Raw genomic sequence first — 19,838 nt, forward strand, 5'->3', positions numbered from 1 at the left:
TTATGCTTTCTCAAACTGAATAGTACATGCCCCCGTTAGACAAAAAAAACATGTACTGACTTGACCTTAGTGCTATCCTTTTCAAAAATTGACTGGAATCTCCATCATGCGCTTTGGTTGCGCGAGGCAAGGCATCTACTGGTCCTCTCATGGACTGTAGGCATCCCCGGAAGAAATTGGGATATGCTGTACGAGGATCGTTTTCCCTCGTGTCTCCCCGAGAGAGATTGTTGCGTGCATTGTCATTATTTTTTTTTCTCGCGATCTAGACCCAACTTGTGTCAGGTGTGTTACATCGCAGCCTAAGTAACGCCGGGTAAGAGATACAATCCAAAGAAAACTTTATGAAAGGAACATAATGGCTTTTTTACAGATGGCTGCTCCAGGGAACACCCCAAGTTTGTTGATGATGATTATATGGGCCCGCAGATATATACAGCAAGGTGCTTCTTCCTAAGCCAGGAGAAACTGCAACATGCTGTCTCATTATTTTTCTCCCGACACGCAACTTGTGTCTAGGGAAGATGCTTGTACCACGAAGTTCCTGAGACTGTAAATTTCTTAGGAGGTCGTGCCCAGGTGCGCGTCTAGGCACGCATACCTAGGGGGAGGCACTCACTTGATCAAATGACGTTTTAGCCAACACCCACGTTTCACCGAATGACACTTCAGCAAATAGTTGGACGCCGCGAAGCAGTGTTTTTGGGTGGGCCAAGCGGGTTCACACTTTTGTGATAAGGCGCTGCTGACTGTCGCCGCCTAGCGGCGTATGCGCAGCGCAGGGGGGGGGGGGGGGGGAGGGGGGGAGGTTAACGCGCGCCCCCATTATTCGCTAAAACGTCGATTTGCTCAAAAGTTGCTAAAGCGTCATTCGCTCATGTGCTCTGGACCCAAGAGGACTTCAGGAGCGTGGGAACCTTATTTATTGCACTCTTGAATTTCGCAGATTGACAAGCTTGTCCTGAGCAAGCAGAACATCTACACCCTGGAACGGGACATGGAGCGTTGGCTCATGGTAAGCCAATTGCCCCACTCGTGATAAAAGAACCTCCTAATCTTCCAGATCGAACTGAACTTATTAGGTCGTCTAGGGCATTGGATATATGCACGAGTGGATGACCGATCAAATTAAGCTTTTAACGTAGTATGTGTTTAAGGGCTGGAATCCTTGAGATCATTACCAAACGTTCAACAAATTCTTCAGAGTGTGATTCGTGAAAATTTTGTAAAGGAAATTCAAGATGCATTTCAGTGGGAATCCAGCCCCTGAACCCGGTGATTGTGAGTTTGACATTGCACCACCTTATGGCCAGACGCAAAGCTTGCTGGCTTTGTCTACTATGCTAAAGTCTATACTGACTGTTGGGACGCTCGACGCCGACATTTGGCGTTGCAGGTCAAACAGTTTCTGGGAAGAAACAAGAAGTCCAAGATGTGCCCACCATCACGTAAAAGGGGACAAACTATATAGACACGCCATAACCCTCAAGCGTGGATGTGTCGGGGACCCCTTCGGAGTGTGCCAAAGTCACGGGTGTATACAACAACTAATTGCAGTGTGAAGAGGGCATCCTTTACTCTTATTGGTAAGGAGACCAGACCACAAAGCCCGTTTGTTTCCCCAACACAAGGCCCGTGGACAGGCCCACACGCCTTGCGGGCAGGTTTCCATTATCTTCTTCGGTAGAGCACGGGGTTGTGCGAATAGGGGATTTTGATTTCGAATGAAATCCGAAGCGAATAGTGATTTTGGCCGAATATTTTCGAATCGAATATCAAATACTTGTTGTTAAGAAATCTTGGCCGCAAAGTGGCATGCAAGATAATTATTGCAGATGTGCAATTATTAAGTGGGTTGATTTGTGAGAATGAGACCCTAATTAATTTATGTATGACTTATTTATTGGAATACAGGGCGCCAAGGTTTACAAAGATGGTGCAGGCATTGCTGAAGCTCATTGATCGGTTTCTTTTGCCGGTTTTTAAACAAAGTCGATGAAACGAGTACGATGGATATATTTGACAGTTCCCACCGTAATATTTAAACCGTTCTGCCGAACGTCTGAGTATATTTTTGATTTTGGAAATTGTTTCTTACATATTTTTAGACAGTAAACAAACTTGCAACTCAAGGTTGCCAACACTTCGAAAAGCACGAATGTTACGACTGCTCTCAAATCGAATATCGAATAGCGTAATATTCGAAACTACCATTCGAAAATTCGAATATTTGCACAACACTAAAAATACTATCAATAAACGAAGAAGTCCCTCTTGAAAGTAGTCATCAGGCAGGGTATGGGAACTTGACCCGCTTGGGCTTTTGTGCTGGGCATATGCAGCGTGCATGCTGCATTGTTCCTGCAGGACAGAGGGCTGGCCCCCCTTTGGGCGACCGGAAAGCTCCAGCCGGACACCGACGCCGCATTCGGTTACATCGGCCGATCCGTGTAGTTCTAAAGTTTGGGGCACCACAGCCTGATCTCGTCCCGACAGAAGCGAGAAGCATCAAGAGGATGAATAGACGGATAGATCGGGACGGCTGTACCTTTATTAACGGGGTGGTAGTTTGCACCACCGTAGTCAATAATACTTTTTTATTTCAAAAAAAAAAAAGGGGGGGGGGGGGAGAGCTTTGCAGACTGGCTGTAGCGAAAGAAAGAGTCCTTCGAGCTTGAGCATGCTAACCAAGACTCGTAAGTGCAGAAGGTGTTATAGGCATTCCATGGAAGAATAGAAAAGCGTCTTAATGGCACTGTCCACCGAAGATTCGCTTTCATTTCTGACAAATTCTGTGAGGTGGCGCTACACATCCCCTCAAAAAAGTAAAAGTTCAGGCATCTCGTATCGAACCAACGTTCGACACATCGATCAGCACGCCTCTCGTAAGGAGGCTTTCACTGAAGACTACCTTCGCAGTGTGGTTTGTATGCGCCAGGGATAAAGGACTCTGGCCACGGGCAATGAAATGTACAAACTGTCGGGGGAGAATAACACCCCGCTTCGACTCCTTAGAGCCCCAAAAAAGTCTGATTGAGCCAGTTGACAACTATCGTACAAATCGCGCTTTGAACGCCTCGTTTAGTTTTGTTTACCTTTAACTTTCACCATTTTGCTTTGTTGTTTTTGTTTTGACATTAATGCGAGAGCATTAACTTTCCCATGGAGCGAGCCGACGTCATCAGCTTTGAAGACGCGCCAAAAGGCACCTATTATCCCCGGTCCCAATGGAGCCGAATGAAGCCGCAATCTGTAGGCTCCCAGCTTTGAAGCCGCGCAAAGAGCCTCAGAACACGGCAGCCAAATTCACCTTTCTAAATGGAGGGAATGTGACGGGTAGGTTCGCATTGGCTGGTGCACGTCATAGTTTCAAGGAACGAGGCTCCCGTTGGCCAGGCGTCAGATTCAGGGCGCTGCGGGCCCACGCCGGGAAATGGCTGGCTGCGGGGCCACCCAGAGCACGCTCGGACAGACTTTGGAGCGGCTCGTACGGCTGATGTCGGCGCGGCCACTTCACGAGAGCGCCCGCTCGGCCTTTGGCCCTCGGCAGTAGCAGAACGTGGCCGTCCATGCGAGTGCGCCGCACTAAGGGAGCGGAAGAACGACATTTATGCTTTCGCATTCACAACTCCCAAGAAGTTGTGAATGCGAAAGCATTCACAACTTCTTTGTTCATTCACAGCTTTTAATGAAACCCAACAACCCTTTTACGTATTACAAAAAGAAGCAGCCCTTTGAATACATTTATAATATCGCGGACACCCCGGTTACTGTGGAGCGAGAATGTAAATATCTTGGTTTAATTATATCGGACACACTTTCTTGGTCTCCTCATATAAAACATATCTGTACTTCGGCATCCAGGAAGTTGGGTTTCATTAAAAGAAAGTTGAACGACGCTCCGATTCAGGTTAAGCTACATGCGTATTATTCATTAGTCAGATCCAAGTTGGAGTATGCAAATATCGTTTGGGATCCATTCACTCAGAAAGATATCCGGAAGTTGGAGATGGTGCAACGTCGAGCGGTTCGGTTTATTTACGGAAAGTATAGAAGGCTGGATTCACCATCTCAACTTATGCAGGCTAACGGAATACAGACTCTTCAGGCCAGAAGAAAACTAGCGCGGTTGAAATTCTTGTTTCATCTTCAGCAAGGACAGACTCGCATAGACCCATTGCAATATATTTCCCCTTTAGCGTCAAGAGCTACGCGGCACAGACATCAGTTTTCACTAACACCCATTTTTGCGCGTACTAATATGTTTAAATTTAGCTTTTTCCCTCGCACTATTAGCGACTGGAACGGTTTACCTCTCGAACTATTTATCGACACCAACTTTGTAGAAGGTCTCGAGCGTCTTGATAACTAACATGTTTTGCTTTGTACATTGCTGCACCTTCATCTTTTTCGCATGGACATTAGGATTGTATAAACCTTCATACTACATCTGGATAGGTCATTTTGTATTAGTGCATGATGGAATTACATACTGCTTGATGCTTGCTTTCCCCCCCTCCCCCTTTTTTTAAAATAATATATCCTGTATATTTGCTAGTTAGTTGTAAACCTTTTAATGTCGTGTTATTTGCTTTCGTTTTATGTGTGAATGTATATGTTGTATCCCACACCTACTTGGGCCTTCGATGGCTTGTAGTATCCTCTAAATAAAATAATAAAAAAAAGTGGTGAGGTATTTAAAATATTAAAACGGGGCAAAAAGACGACGGACCGGATGAAGGAGGTGTACCTCGAGCTTTTTTTTCTCGCTTTCTCGACTTGTTTCTGTGGATGAGGAAAGGGACTTTTGACAGCCTGTGGCAGGCCCTTCCCACCTCTGGAAATGATGTTTGGCATAGGGCGTCCGTCAACAATATTTTCAAATGCTGGAGAAAGATTGCCATGGCGTTCTGAGGATTGGATCTTGGGACCACCACCTGCATTACCGGGACCATTGAGAACCTGTTGGCATTCGATAAACACTGTGTGTGCGAGTCTTGAGAAGCGCCCACTAGATGGCCGCAGTTGCTGCGGCGTCGCCATAGGAAGTCCTTAATGCGATAGCATTCTTTAGTTTCTCCCCTCCCGTTTCCCATATTCCTGGACTTTCTGGCCTCCTAATGCACACTAGGTATGTGCAGTAGACCATTTCAGGCCACATTCTCGCACACATTTGCACCATTTTTGAAGGACCTGGTGACCTTGACGTCGCCCTAAAGGTCGTCTTTGAGGTCGTCCTTCGACTGCCCTAGAGGTCCTCCTAGACGATGTCCTAGAGGTCTTCCTTGCGGTTGTCCTTGATATCGCCCTAGAGGTTGTCCCAGATGTCGTCTTCTAGGACGTCGTCCTAGGGGTCGTCCTTAGGGTTGTCCGAGACGAATGCTATTTCAATTCATAGGCAGTCAACAGTAGTGGTTTCTGCAGCCAGTTTTTATGATTCTTAATTGCAAATTTCATCGGAGTGAATCGTTGAAATTAAAAGCTCTGGCTAAGTGGCGTGAAAAGCCGCCTGCGCCATTTTGCGGAAACTGCGCCCCAGCCAATACCTAACGCTATTGTGCTCTAAATCGCACAACGCGTGCCAAAAGAAATTATATTTTGTCTTGGTTTCGGTTATTATCGACTCAATTGGCAACGATGAGCGCATTTAGCTTGGTCGGTCTTGCAATTTCTTTTTTCCGTTTATTTACCCTGTGTATCCCAAGTCGGAAGCGCGCGAAAAAACTCGGGGGTCGGATTCCGAGCGCTGCATCACCTGCGACTGGATTCTTATTCTTCAACCATAAGCGGTTAAGCAAGTCAGCCGAGGTCAGGTTGAGTCGTTAAGCGTCAGATCGCCTGAGGCTCTGCGGCCCGGGTTCCGGAAGTCGGCCAGTTGAAAACAGATTAGCAAAATATTCCTTTTAGTACTTTATCGTTAGAAGTTGGAACCTCATTCCTGCAAGATAAATCGTGATTTGATTGAACTGAAACGCGGTCCGATCCGAATCCTTGCCGGCCAGCAGCTCTCACACGAGTGGTAGATCTACTCGGCGTACATTAACCTTGCTCCTGCTTATGGCTTAGAATACGATAACTTCGTTTATCGTAGTCTGCTGCTTCAATATTGAGTTGTACAAGAGGATAAACTCGAAATTGGTTGCCGTGTTGCTCCGCGCAACTGCACGTCCGTTGCTTACGCACGTCACATGGTTCGCACATATAATTACTATGTCGAGCACGTGTGGGTTGTGCTACAAGCAGTACTGGTTTGCAGTTAAAGCAGCTCAAAGCCACTCAGAAAATATCAAGGACACTATCTTCAGAAACATATGGTGCTTGCTTTTCGGTTCTCATTAAGGCCAAGTTTTCGCATCTGTTACACTGTTATCCCATCTACCTAGGTTCCTAACCACTATGTTCATCTGTGCCGCTAAGCAAAATTGAGATTGCTCCCGTGTTCCTCTAAGACACAAGCTGAAGTGCAATGGAAACTGATTTGAAATGCTCTTATCCTACTCCATAATGTAGTTTTAGCTGCTCCCAACATGCTCCAAAACAGCTGTTTCAGCTGCTCCCGTGGCTGCTCCCAAGTACATCTCATGAGTTCCACCCCTGTTTTACGCGTCCCGCGGTTTTAGTTCTTTAATTTTTTTTTATTGCAGCCGGGCGCATTTGAGCAGCAATGTCCATGGTTTTTTACGACCACACCTTAAAATGGTTTTACGGTGCAATCCACTTACAACGCTACTACATATAAAGATATACTGCTTATAACAATCAGTTTATAGAGCTTCTAGACTAAAAACGATCAGTTTCTAGTCCAGATACAAGGATAATTGGTTATACCGACTGCATTTTTGGGTTTTCTCATTATCGTTATAACTGGATTGCACTGTATCGCATTTATTGCTTTTTGAATGCTCCAGTTGGTAAGCTCCTGTTTGTCAAAATCTTGGCTACAGTGGAGTCTCATTAATTTGAACCCGAGCGGGACCAGGTCTTTGTTTGACTAAAGCAAAGTTTGAATTACCGGGAGTTTCCTTCCTAGAAACACATAGGACGGGACCTGCGTGTTAGTAATCTGAATTATCCGAGAATTGAAATAATCGAGTTTGAATTAATGAGATTCCACTGTATTAGCGGACACGTGTAAAAATTTCAGGTGGAGTTTAAGTTAGGATACAGTCACCGACCAACTTTTAGAAACTCTGCAGGGTCTGGAAAACGTCCGAATGATGGGTCAGTCCGAAACATCGTCAGATAAAAAAAAACTTGCCATGTTCCGTCTACGCGGGTTTAAGAGGGGACACTACCGAGAAAAAAGTTTCTGCAAAAAAAGTTGATTTTGAAAAATTACATAAATACATCCAACAACATCTAGAGAGTATTCCCAGAAAGTTTCATTAGTTTACACTACATAGTTCATGTTTTTATAAATTATTTTCTGTCCACCAAAGCTAAAGAAAAGGTAGGGTTTGGAGCACTTTAAACGCATTTTTCTCCGCTCCACGTTTTTGTATAAATTCCATCCTATCGTTTGATAATGGCAATACAGGGAAGGCTCGTTCTCCACTTTTCCTGTCTGAAATTTAATAAGGAGTGCGACTATGGAATGCTTTTGTCACTTTACAGATGTCTTTTATAAAAAAATGTTGACATTTTATTGAAGACACAGAAGACCGAAAAGTTGACCAATTTTGCAGGAGAGAAAATTTATAGAAATAACTGACTTCTTACAAAAACCTTTTCATAGTCGCACTCCCTAGGCATTCTGCTACATATCTAGCGAATACAAATCTTGAATATTGTGATAGTTTTCCGACGATAGGTTTACTAAACAATGTGGACGTGTTGCTGATAGCAGCTGTTCTAATTTCCTTCTCATTTACCCGACAGACCTAAAATTTTGTTGTGCACCCTCTAGCGTGACTACCAGCCTTCCCTGTAAATTTAATTAATTTTAAGCCAAGGCTTCAAAAGTTGACCCTCCTAGGGGGTGTGCCCCCTTAAAGGGGCGCCGACACATCACAATAATATTTTTTTTTGTTATCCGAAAGGTTTGAAAACGATGCCGGGACATTACCCTCAAAATTCGAAACTTGAGAAGTTAGTATTTGCGGCATAAAAAAATAATTTCCAAATTCCACATTCAAAGTTCCCGCGCGATCCACGCCGGTGCGTTGACGTCAAATATTGCGGAGCCCTGCGACTCCACTTTCTTTTACGACTCCTTGCTGCTGCCATGGCGGGCCAAAGCAAGGAGGAAAGGAGCGAGCGCCGGCGGACCGGTTCTGAGCAGTGTCGCCCGTTTTCCGTGGGAGGACATAAATCCAGGAGGTGGCACCACAACGGTCTCCAATTTTTGGTATTTCAAAAAGAAGGGTCGTAGTTCGTTCGCAATTGCGTTAAAAAAACATGTTTTACGATTGCCGTTAATAAATGTTATAAAAATGTCGCCTACAAAGCTTCTAAATTTCCTGATTCTTGACGTCACAAATCAAAAGAAGCGAGAAGGCGAAAAGCGGGAGAGGAGGGCGCCAAAATGTAAAAGGGGCGCGCGCGCGTAAGAACATTTTTTTCCGCGATGCGTTTTTTTTTTCTGCGTGTCTATGACTACAAAGTGCATCGCTTTAAGCAATAAAAAAAATACGACCCTTGGGGTGTCAGTGCCCCATTAAAGAAGCCGTCACTCGTGCCAGGTTACGCCTCCGCTCGCGTTGGGCCACACTCTATTAGCTCGAGAATGGCTGCTTTCTTTTCTAGCGGTATGGCCGAGTACCTTCTGCGCTTCTTCTTTACAGCGGCGGAAGAACAGATGGGGTCGTGACGTGTCCGAGGCAGCAGAGTCCGAAAACACGATTCACCCAGACGAGATGAGACTGCAGAATGGCCAATGAACAAAACAAAATGGTAACACTGATGATGATAATGACGTAACATAGTGTCACCTAGCGGTAGGACTTGGCAGTACTCAAGTGCCGATCCACGCGCAGCCAATGTGGAATCTAAAATGACGGCTCCTCGGCACTGTTTCCCACCAATTGTTCGCGACCACTTGGTCAGAAAAATTAAACTTTTGGATTTGAAGCCATTCGAAACTTCAATCGTGAAAATGCATTATTTCTACGGGGTAGGTCACGGTTCCTTCTTTAGACCCGAAATGTCGAACATGTACGAATTATCGGCGTCCGAAAAATGGGGTGGTGGCTGTACTTCTGTTTATCAAATTATTGATATGTATAAGTATTTTAGGATTCCCTTTAAATTAAATGTACATTACAGTGAATGCTTCCAATACGAATGTTTTTTTTATTTTTCTACAGGAGAGGGAGAAGCTGACGCGACACCTTGACAAGCTGATTCGCAAAAGAGACAACGCTCGGCTTGCCGGGAAGGTGAATATCTTTCCCAGACGTTGAGCCATATGGCATATTTACGCAACTGCAGGTCGACTCGATTGTGAGTTGAACCCTGCGATGAAAGACAACCAACAAAAATCGTGCTTTAGGGGCATACTTTGTGGCAGACATTTACGAATCGCTAGACTGTGGATGGCGTGCTAACTGAATACTAGTGCCCTCTGGTTTGGCTTGCATGCCGATAAAAGGCAAGGTACAGAATGTAAAAGGGGATTTACCTTGTATCTGGCGTGTTGTCTGCTCATGTCCCTCGGCTGCCTCTGCTCCTGCGGCCCTAGTCTCGGGCGCCCAAGTCACGAACGCTACCTGGTGTCGGAAACGGGTATCCAGCGGTGCCCAATGGGCGCTGGGCATTGCTTCGAATACCATTGGAAAGAATGCGCCAGAATTCACCTCTATCTCGGTTTTTTCCTGAAGTGTTTCAGTTTCCCTGAAAGAACACCGACAGGTTTGCTCCTTGGGGTACTCTGCCCATTTTCTGTGACTTGGTAATAGACGAGCATTCTATCACAAATCCTCCAGCAGGAGTTTCTCTCTCTGGACCAGAAATATGCAGACTTGTTGGAGTTTTATACGGATTGCTCCAAATGGTCGTCTTTTGTAGGATGTACTATTTATTCTACTTCATACAGGAAAGCCATTCAAGCTACTGCAGAGCTGTACAGTATTTTACTAGCTGTCAAACATATACTTGACAAGAGCATAGTGAAAGCTGTTATCTCCGTCGATTCACAAAATGCCTTACTGGCTGTGTTCTCCCTGATGCCTGCAAAGAATCTCCTTTCACAACATCTACACGTCGGAATCAGCAGGGCCCTCCTACGCGGTTGGGATTTAAAGTTTTGCTGGGTGCTGAGTCACGTTGGGATCGTGGGCAATGAAGAGGCAAATGAAGTGGCTCTGTGAGCTCCAGCCTCATCAACAATATCCAATGGCGTACACCACTTTTGAGGAATCTATTTTTCACACATGGCAGCTGGAATGAGATACAGAGAGCAACAACAAACTCCCCATTATGAGGCCCGTTCTGAGCATTTGGGAGGGCTCTTATAACAGGGAACGTCGCACGGAGGTGCTTCTGTGCCGTTTAAGAATAGGTCACTCCTGATTGACATATCTGCTTCGTGGTGAAGATGTTACAATATATGTGACCATTGTGGAGAGCTTTTCAACAGGTTACACATTTTACGGCATTGCTCGTCTCATCATTCACTACGTCAAGCCTGTTTCTTGGAACTTTATTGAGATCATCTTTCGTTTGGCGTCTCGTTTTTGCTTGGTGATAAACCTTTATTTCCTCTCAGGCTAAGCTCGGAGGGGAATCTTCCCCTCTGAGTTTTGGCAGAACTTATTTTATGTTTCGAGTTGGATTCGAGAACCCAAGTGTTATAGTTAAATGGAACACTGTGCAAGTTTTTGGAGCACTCCAACATTATGCGTAGCAACTGGCTACTGCCAAAGTGGGATTCATATAACTTGAGTAATGCTTGAAAACACCCGTTTTTAAGTTATCGTTAGTGGACGACGGGGAAAGACGCTTCCTCGTAGAGCTGGTTGTCGGGGCTCTTCCCACAACCAATGGGACTTCTCTTTGTGCCATGAGGGAAGAGAAGGGTTTTTCCATCTCCACTGAGTTGACTACAAATGCAAACACCGAAATTCCTGCAAAGTGTCACCCATAAAGCTATTGCTTTAGAAAGTGGGCAAGTTTGTCAGAGGCCCTGGCTCTTGAAGCTGTCAAGCTAGACAGCAACCTGCAGCAGAACAGGCCGACATCTACTGCTGTGACACTGCTAGGATCGCGACAACGAGACACTTGCGTTGGCGATTTTCCTTCTCGAAGGCAACCAATAAGTTCACAGTGGTGGAGTAGAACCCATTGTTTATTAGCGATACGTGGAAATGGTTCAATGTAGTGAACAAACCGGGAGGTAGCATGACGCAGCGACTGACGCTTGGTTGGCTCGTCTTCAGTGCTGCTCGGCTGCCATCCGATGCTGTTGACGGCCGTACCTCCACGGGGCCATGCGAAATGGGGAGTCGGTGGCTGGAATTCACTCGGCCCCAAGAACTACCGACTTGGCAGTGGGCGAGCTCTCTCGTACATTTGGAAGCGTGCTTAACAAACGAAAAAACAAATGACCCAAACTTGTATGACGGCATGGGGCGGGAATGAAGTCTCATTGTAGGCTCCAGCAAGGTGGCCCAGTAGCAACCATCGTGGGCAGAGCAGGGTGAACAGAGTGGGATGGAACAGGAGTTGTCTATTGGTGACAGGAAGCCTTTTGCCATTGAGGGACGCAATGCAGGCTGCTTTTGAGCAGATGTGAGCAACGGCCTCTATTCCTTCAGAATGCCCTTTTCTGTCTGCACTAGTTTCTGGGGAGACCTAGCTGGGATCTCGTTTCGGACACGGATGTTTCAGGACGAGCGCTATGTGCACGACCTGGAGGAGCAGGTGGAAGGGCTGCAGGCGAATGTGCAGTATGTGAACATGGAGATCACAGACTGCCAGGCCAACATCCTGCAGCTGGAGGAGCCCAAGGAGGAGCTGCTGGACGTGGCCTCGCTTCTGGACGGGACCGAGTCCCCTCAGGCACGCTACCTCTTTGACAAGCTGCTGCACATGGCCATCAACCAGGTGGGGACCCTCTTCACCTCTTTTCTGGGCTGAGGCACTGCCCAACATTTCCAGCACCAAACTGCACCGACTGGCTGCTGCGCAGCGGAACTGGTAGCCCTGCAATAGGCACATTGTGGTCTGGACAGCCGTGCGGTTAACCCAGTTAAAAATAACCATTGCGTCCAATTAGTTATTGACAGTTAAAACCAATGGGGAATCCTATCTGCTATTTCGGACTCCTAGCTCGAAAAAGTCATTTGGTTCCAATTAGTTATTGACAATCAGAACCAATGGGGAATCCTATTTGCAATTTCGGACTCCTAGCTAGAAAAAGTCAATTGGTTCCAATTTGTTATTGACAATCAGAACCAATGGGGAATCCACTCTGCGATTTCGAACTCCTAGCTAGAGAAAGTCAATTGGTTCCAATTAGTTATTGACAATCAGAACCAATGGGGAATCCTATCTGTGATTTCGGACTCCTAGCTAGAAAAAGTCGATTGGTTCCAATTAGTTATTGACAATCAGAACCAATGGGGAATCCTATTTGTGATTTCGGCCTTAGTTAGAAAACGTCGATTGGTTCCAATTGGTTATTGGCAATCAGAACTGATGGGGAATCCTATTTGTGATTTCGGCCTCTTAGTTAGAAAACGTCAATTGGTTCCAATTAGTTATTGACAATCAGAACCGATGGGGAATCCTATCTGCGATTTCGGACTCCTAGTTAGAAAAAGTCAATTGGTTCCAATTAGTTATTGACAGTCAGAACCAATGGGGAATCCTATCTGCGATTTCAGACTCCTAGTTAGAAAGAGTCAAATTGGTTCCAATTAGTTATTGACAATCAGACCCAATGGGGAACCCTATCTGCGATTTGGGACTCCTAGTTAGAAAAAGTCAATTCGTTCTAATTAGACAGTCAGAACCAATGGGGAATCCTATCTACGATTTCGGACTCCTAGCTAGAAAAAGTTAATTGGTTCCAATTAGTTATTGACAATCAGAACCAATGGGGAATTCTATCTGTGATTTCGGACTCCTAGTTAGAAAAAACCAATTGGTTCCAATTGGTTATTGACAATCAGAACCAATGGGGAATCCTATCTGTGATTTCGGACTCCTAGCTAGAAAAAGTCAATTGGTTCCTGAACATCACCAATTGGAACCAGTTCGGCATTGTCAATTGGGTGGAACCAATTGGAAAAATCTATTTGTGTTTTCGGACTCCCAATTGAAAAAAAAAACATTTAGTTCCAACTGTTTAAATCTAATTGACAGATACCCATTGGTACAACTACTAGTGTTTGGATATCCCAAACTAGAAAAAGTTGCAACTAGATCGTAAGGTAGATAATCACAACAGTTTTTATTTAACTTATTAGAAATGATTTCTTGCTTCCAGGCATCGTCGTTTTCTTCCAGGCTTGTAGTTGCAGCTTCCCTAAAATGAAGGATAAATAAGCTTTGAATGACTTTATCGGACTATAAATGTTGAAATGAAGCTTAGAAACCTATTAAAAAAACTTTCTCGCTGCAAAGAAATTAGTTGCGGTGGTATAAACCTGCAGGAATTGCACTGAAAACTGCAGATATTGGTTTGCGGCAAAAACCTGCAGGCCTTGCATTCAAAGGCAAACATCCCTGGGTGACTGAAACAGTCTGGTCAAAATTAGGAGATGAAGCTTTTGTCGAGGGACTGGCTAAATTTGCATGCGGGATGGTTTGACTACTCAGTTTCCTGTGAGCCTGTGAGACATACTATTCTTTGCTATAAGGGGAAAAACAGTTAATCGAAAGGCATCTCTGTAAAGCTGGCCAGTGCACCTGAAAAATGCTTGTGCATGGAGGAAAAAATAAGTGTCTTTCGTATCTAAAAAAAAATCGTACATTGCAGGCTGTGTTCCAAATCTAACTCTAATGGACCAGAGGCAACGCTGGATGCTGATAGGTTTTAGAGGCAAAGTTCCTTAGGGTCTAGTCTTGTCCGTCCGGCGTCTGTGCTCACATCGATCTTGCTGGTGCTCGTGCTCGTGAGCTCACGTGCTCTCGTGCTCGTGTAGGGCAAAAAAAATGAAAAAAAATAAAAAAAATGATAAAAACAAAATGGTTGTGCAGTCGAAAGGATTCGAACCTGTGCGGGGAAACCCCAATAGATTTCCAGTCCATTGCCTTAACCACTCGGCCACGACTGCGAGACGAGTAGGGGGCTCTGAGATGTGGTAGGAACTTAAAAGCTGGGGATGTCATGGATGAAACGTTGCATGTAGACGCTAATGACTATACAGGAGGGGGCGCTGTGGTCTAATGCGTGTATAATCGCATTAAATCCTGCATGCATATGCTCAACGTTTATAGACAAGAGGGCGCTGCAGTCAAATGCTCAAATGCGTATATAACCACGCGCCATATCACACATTATCTTTTTGACATGGATGAAAACGAACGAAAGGCTCGGCATGCTGCGGCTCAGTCTACGCAGACAAGCACCACCAGAGTTTCGTCCCAATCAACATCATTCACGACGAGGAGATGCGGTCATCTTTCTTGTTTTTTTTTTAACTTACCCTGAGTGAGATAGAGTAAATTTTGAAACATGGCTGCATATAGCCCGTCGAATGAGATGCAACATTTTCGGGACCTACGGTTATTTTATTAAAGTCGTCAACATTCGGAGGTAATGACCCGTTACCCGACCTTACCAACCGACCCCCCCCCTCCCTTCCCTTTTCTTCCCACTAAAATTCCCCCAAAATTGCTTAATTTTGAATCCCAAAACTTCAAGTTTTGAAACTGTGCCCCGTCAGTGTTTTCAGCAATCCATAGTTTAGTTTTCAGATGCTTAAAACACACTAACTTTTCTCGCGAATACCCAACAAAAACTTTCGAACTGATAGCTGCCCAGAAAATTTTCTTCTCTAAAGCTATGCATTCAGGCTCGTATCGTTCACTGAAGATCAAGCAATGAGTGTCTCAGCAGATCTAACAATCCGAAATCCCCGAACTGCAATGCAGCCAGCTTGAAAAGAAACAAAGAAAATTCCTTACCTTGCTTCCATGAAGGTTTGTTGCCGCCCCCTAACGATCTGACAGGTCAAATGAAGTAATTATCACTGCACCATTGAGCACTCTACAGCAAAACACAAAAAAACTTTCTTCAATCATTGCCATAACCATGCTACGAATGCTGTGCATGCCATCTGTGCCATGTGCTTTATGTTTCCAATATCTAGCCACCATTCTTCCACCGTCCTCGCGGCGCCATTGCAGCCCAGTACAGACCGACGCTGCTGGCGATTCCTACCAATTCTAGCAACAGGTTTTTTTTTTCTTTTTATTACAGCCTGACCTACAAAAAGTTTTTCCGCAAGGTAGAAAAATTATTTTTGCCACCCTTCCCATTTATTCCTGTCCCGTTGCTATCTTGACGGTGGCGGACTCCTTTTGTTGCTGCGTCTTGGGGCTGGATAAGCCGGGATAAGCTACCGGCTTATCCAGTTCCAATATGTAGGAACAAGAGGAGCCCCTGCACCGCCAAGATAGCAATGGGAGAGGAATGAATGGGAAGGGCGGCAAGAAGAATTTTCTTACCTGGCGGAAAAACTTTTTGTAGGTCGGCCTTTAAGTAGCGTCACCAATTTTTTTTTTCCTTTTAATTTGCGATGTTGAAAAAATTGATTGCAACGCAATACTGAAAAAAAATAAGTTTCATTTGAAAATAAAAGAAAACGTAACGCATTCTTTGGAAACGTATTTCTTGGTGAGGATAAAGAGATAATGGCAAGTTCTGTCTAGAACGGTAGTTAATTCGTAAAGTATGCAGCCATCAAGCGTACAAACTACATTTCAAACCAATTACAATGACCAATTGGCTGAACCAGAAGCGGTTGGAAATATTAAACCCAACTGGTTTTTTATTGATCCCAATTGGGGATCAATAAAAATCAATTGGAAACATTGAAAACAAAGTTGGAAACATTGAATCCAATTAGAGTGACCAATTAGGTAACCCAGTGCCAATTGAATTTTGTTGGTCCTAATTGGGGTAACCAGTTGGAAACATTGAATCCAATTAGTGACGAATTAGGTGGCGCAGTGCCAGTTGAATTTTGTTGGTCCTAATTGGGGTAACCAATTGGAAGCATTGAAACTAATTAGAATGACCAGTTGGATGACCCAGAACCAACTGAATTCAATTGACTCCAATTCGTTCTTATGAAATATCCTGATGGGACTCAATGGTTATTTTAACTCGGTTGTGGCTTGGACAGTTGCTGTTTGCACAGTTGCGGTTTCGGCAGTTTTTCTGGGAATGGGACAATTGTAGTTACCAGCGTGTGCGCTTGAAGCCGTGATGTTCCAAGTTTGCCCAGCGTATGTAGAGGAACAGACACATTTGACCTTGAAGCTTGCAAAAAAGACCATTTGTTGAATCGTGATTTGAAAGTGACTCTCTGCCCCTTGTGCAGAGTGTTCAGGCAAACCAGCACCAGGCGGTGGTGCAGGAACTGGAGGCCAGGCTGCGGCAGGTGGAGGCCAACAATGCAATGAACCACGACCTGCTGGAGCACAGCCTGTATGCCATGCAGATGGACGTGCTTGCCACCGAGGAAGCAGGTGGGCACCACATTGCCTACCTGGGCAAACTGTTTTGTAGCGAGGTGCTGAGTTGAGCACGGTCATGAACAGCACACAAGAGGATAAGCGCCTCTTCTACAGTGTCTCTTGTGCGCTGTTTATAACCACCTTTTTATTCTAAGCGATACATGACTTAAACTGACATCACATTGGCTGCTATTCTGGTGGCTTTGATTGCCTTCGGCAGCAACGTTTTACAGCATCGAATTTGCTTTTTTTTGGCAAGAACTAGTAGGAGTGACCACCTTAATGGTGCAACAATGTTGTGTGTAAGCCTCGTATAGGATTGAGTGCAAAGAAAGGAATGTCAAACCTGAGAACACCACGTTTCATGCTTCTTAAAAATAAGAAAAATGTGGCGTTTGTTCTGGTCTTGCAAGGGCTTGCATCTAGGGCTACTATAAAGGGCACCTTCTTTCTTAACTGCGGCATATAATGCTGACATTACACATCCTGCCATAATAAAGGAATGTCAGTAGGGTAAGCCTGCTTTTCTTCGTAAATGATCTTTACTGTATAGAGGCTCAACATGTACTTTTTCTTTAAATATAGCGCGAAAATTTTTATGACATTTGCATGTTTGCTGCAGAGGTCTTTCTAGTACTGGAATGGGCATTTGTGGGGCTTATGTTTCTTAAATTAAGACGATTTGGAAGCCTAATGATTCAAATAAATTTCAGGCAATGTTGACGAAACCCGAAGTTGCGCTTGCGCACAAGTTAATTTAACAGATGCAGCAATAGTCACGCTGGGGCCATTGATGGTGACAGTCAAGACTGCGGGAAAAGCCAGCTTCTGGGTGCGTAGAGCTCAAGTGAGGCTTGTCAGGCAATTGGTCCTAGTGGTCGGCACCTGTTCTTTTTCCATTGCGAGTTGTTAAAAAGATACACCCGTCAGCCTGCATGTAAGGGAGGACAACAATCTTGCAAGCGGTTACCATGGAAAGCGACAACAGAAGCAAGGACGAGTGTTTTATCGTAGAAACCCGTGTAAGGGCCGCACATTTTTTTTACAGTGGAGCTGTTGAGGGCTAGTTTCCCCAGGAAATGTGGCGCGAGCTGACGAGATGAAGCAGGTTTTGGCCGCAAAGAAGTCTGCCACACAACGGAAGTTTGACCTTCTCAGTCACTGTCGAGGATGACGAGACAGATTCCGGCACGCAGTTCGTGATCGTAGATCTTGAATGTGTTGAAGACGTTCTTTGCGACCACCAAATGTGGGCAGTGCGGAATGGCCACGCCCATTCACAGGCTGGTGCTTTGAAAACGTCCCCTAAAAAAGCCCTTTTTAGGGCTAACCAATTGTTGCATATGGAGCTGCTTTCCCTACCCGTGTCTCTTCCTTAGTATGAAATTCAAACCAGAGCCATTCCACCCATCTAAAGCTTCAATATTGTTAGTTATGCATACCCAAATTTCAAAGTCGATTTTCTCAGCTTTGGTTTTTTCAGCCTCCTCTTCGGCCAGGAAGGCTTTTTGATTCACTTGGGCTCTACCGAGGTTGTACCATTTTCTGTGGAATGAACTAGACTGCAAGCTAGAGCTATTTTTATTATGATATTTTGTGGGATATAAAACTGGTATTTCATTATAAGACATTGTTATAGCCGCTGTTACATGTCTTCTCTTCACTTTAATTTTTTTACATGATTATATGGTGCTAAAGAAATAAAAATTGATTTAACTTGTATGGCATTTCTTTAGGAAGCAATTGATACCTTTTTTTCATTAAAATTTTAATAAGGTTTTTTAGAACCCTTCCTGAAATTAGCTAATTAATATTTTATTTTGTTGATAACTTTTCAGAACAAGATATCTGAAATCTGATTGCAGTTATGAAATCACCACAATAAACTATGTGCCTGTACAAAAAATCGTTAAGATAGACCAATAATCAAAAATTATCGCATCTCCACGTGGTGAATGATGTTGATTGGGGCGAAGCTCTGGTGGTGCTTGTCTGCGTAGACTGTGAGCTGCAGCATGCCCAGCCTTTCGTTCGTTTTCATCCATTTCAGAAAGAGAATGTGTGGTATGGAACGTGGTTATATACGCATTTGAGCATTTGACCGCAGTGCCCTATAAACGTTGAGCCAATGCATGCAAAGTTTAGCGAGATTATATACGCATTGGAACGCAGCGCCTTCTCCTGTATAGACGTTGAGCGTCTACATGCAACGTTTCATCCATGACATGACCAGCTCTTGAGTTCCTACCGCATCTTAGAGCCCCCTACTCGTCCCGCAGTCGTGGCCGAGTGGTTGAGGCATACCTCGGCAAACCTCACTCATGAGGGCCCTCACTCACCCTCATCTTCACAGGTGAGGTGAGGGTGAGTGAGTTTCTGGACCAGGAAAATTCATGAGTGTGAGGGTGAGTGAGGGTGAGTGAGGGTGAGTGAGGGTGAGTGAGGGTGAGTGAGGGCCGTGAGGGCCGTGAGGGCGGTGAGGGCGGTGAGGGGTGTGAGGGGTGTGAGGGGTGTGAGGGCCGCAAGGGCGGTGAGTGGCGTGAGGGCGGTGAGTGGCGTGAGTGGCGTGAGTGGCGTGAGGGCGGTGAGTGGCGTGAGTGGCGTGAGTGGCGTGAGTGGCGTGAGTGGCGTGAGTGGCGTGAGTGGCGTGAGTGGCGTGAGTGGCGTGAGTGGCGTGAGTGGCGTGAGGGCCGTGAGGGCGGTGAGGGCCGTGAGGGCGGTGAGGGCCGTGAGGGCCGTGAGGGCGGTTAATGGTATGAGTGGCGTGAGGGCGGTAAAGGGTATGAGTGGTGGCGTGAGGGCCTTGAGTGCGTGAGTGGTGTGAGGGCGGTGAAGGGTGTGAGGGCCGTGAGGGCAGTGAGTGGCATGAGTGGCATGAGTGGCATGAGAGGCGTGAGAGGCGTGAGGGCCGTGAGGGCGGTGAGTGCATGAGGTGGGGTGTGAGGGCCATGAGTGCGTGAGGGCGGTGAGTACGTGAGGCCCCCTTCAGATCGAGCATCTTTCTCAGCAATTTTGGTGTTAATGGCGGGTTGTTCTCTAGCTTTCCCAAGATCGACACGAATTGCTGAGATCGGGTCCGGCTCGAAATAAGCAAGCAACTCGGAGCAATTCGAATACGTTTAAAGCGGCTGCATCCAATTCGGGACGCAAAATTTTCAAGTGATACCTCGTGCCGGTGATGATGACACCAAAAGACTTGGTTCTGGTTT

The 19,838-nt window shown here is 45.4% G+C and overlaps 1 protein-coding gene and 1 non-coding gene across 3 annotated transcripts in view; one reads left to right on the plus strand and one right to left on the minus strand.

Moving 5' to 3' along the window:
* LOC115321957 (kinesin-like protein KIF21A) overlaps nucleotides 1-19,838 on the plus strand; it is a 163,079-nt gene that overhangs the window by 121,474 nt on the left and 21,767 nt on the right. For both annotated transcript variants that reach the window (XM_040217434.2, XM_040217435.2), the window contains exons 18-21: nucleotides 947-1,015; nucleotides 9,306-9,377; nucleotides 11,827-12,042; nucleotides 16,494-16,641. In XM_040217434.2, coding sequence (XP_040073368.2) covers nucleotides 947-1,015; nucleotides 9,306-9,377; nucleotides 11,827-12,042; nucleotides 16,494-16,641 — 505 coding nt within the window. The remainder of the gene's footprint in view (nucleotides 1-946; nucleotides 1,016-9,305; nucleotides 9,378-11,826; nucleotides 12,043-16,493; nucleotides 16,642-19,838) is intronic.
* Nucleotides 14,138-14,219, minus strand: Trnas-gga. Its single transcript has one exon. It is a non-coding gene; the product is annotated as a tRNA-Ser (tRNA).

The sequence above is a fragment of the Ixodes scapularis genome, unplaced genomic scaffold (assembly GCF_016920785.2).
Source record: "Ixodes scapularis isolate PalLabHiFi unplaced genomic scaffold, ASM1692078v2 ptg001131l_1___fragment_3__unscaffolded, whole genome shotgun sequence".
NCBI classification, from domain to species: domain Eukaryota; kingdom Metazoa; phylum Arthropoda; class Arachnida; order Ixodida; family Ixodidae; genus Ixodes; species Ixodes scapularis.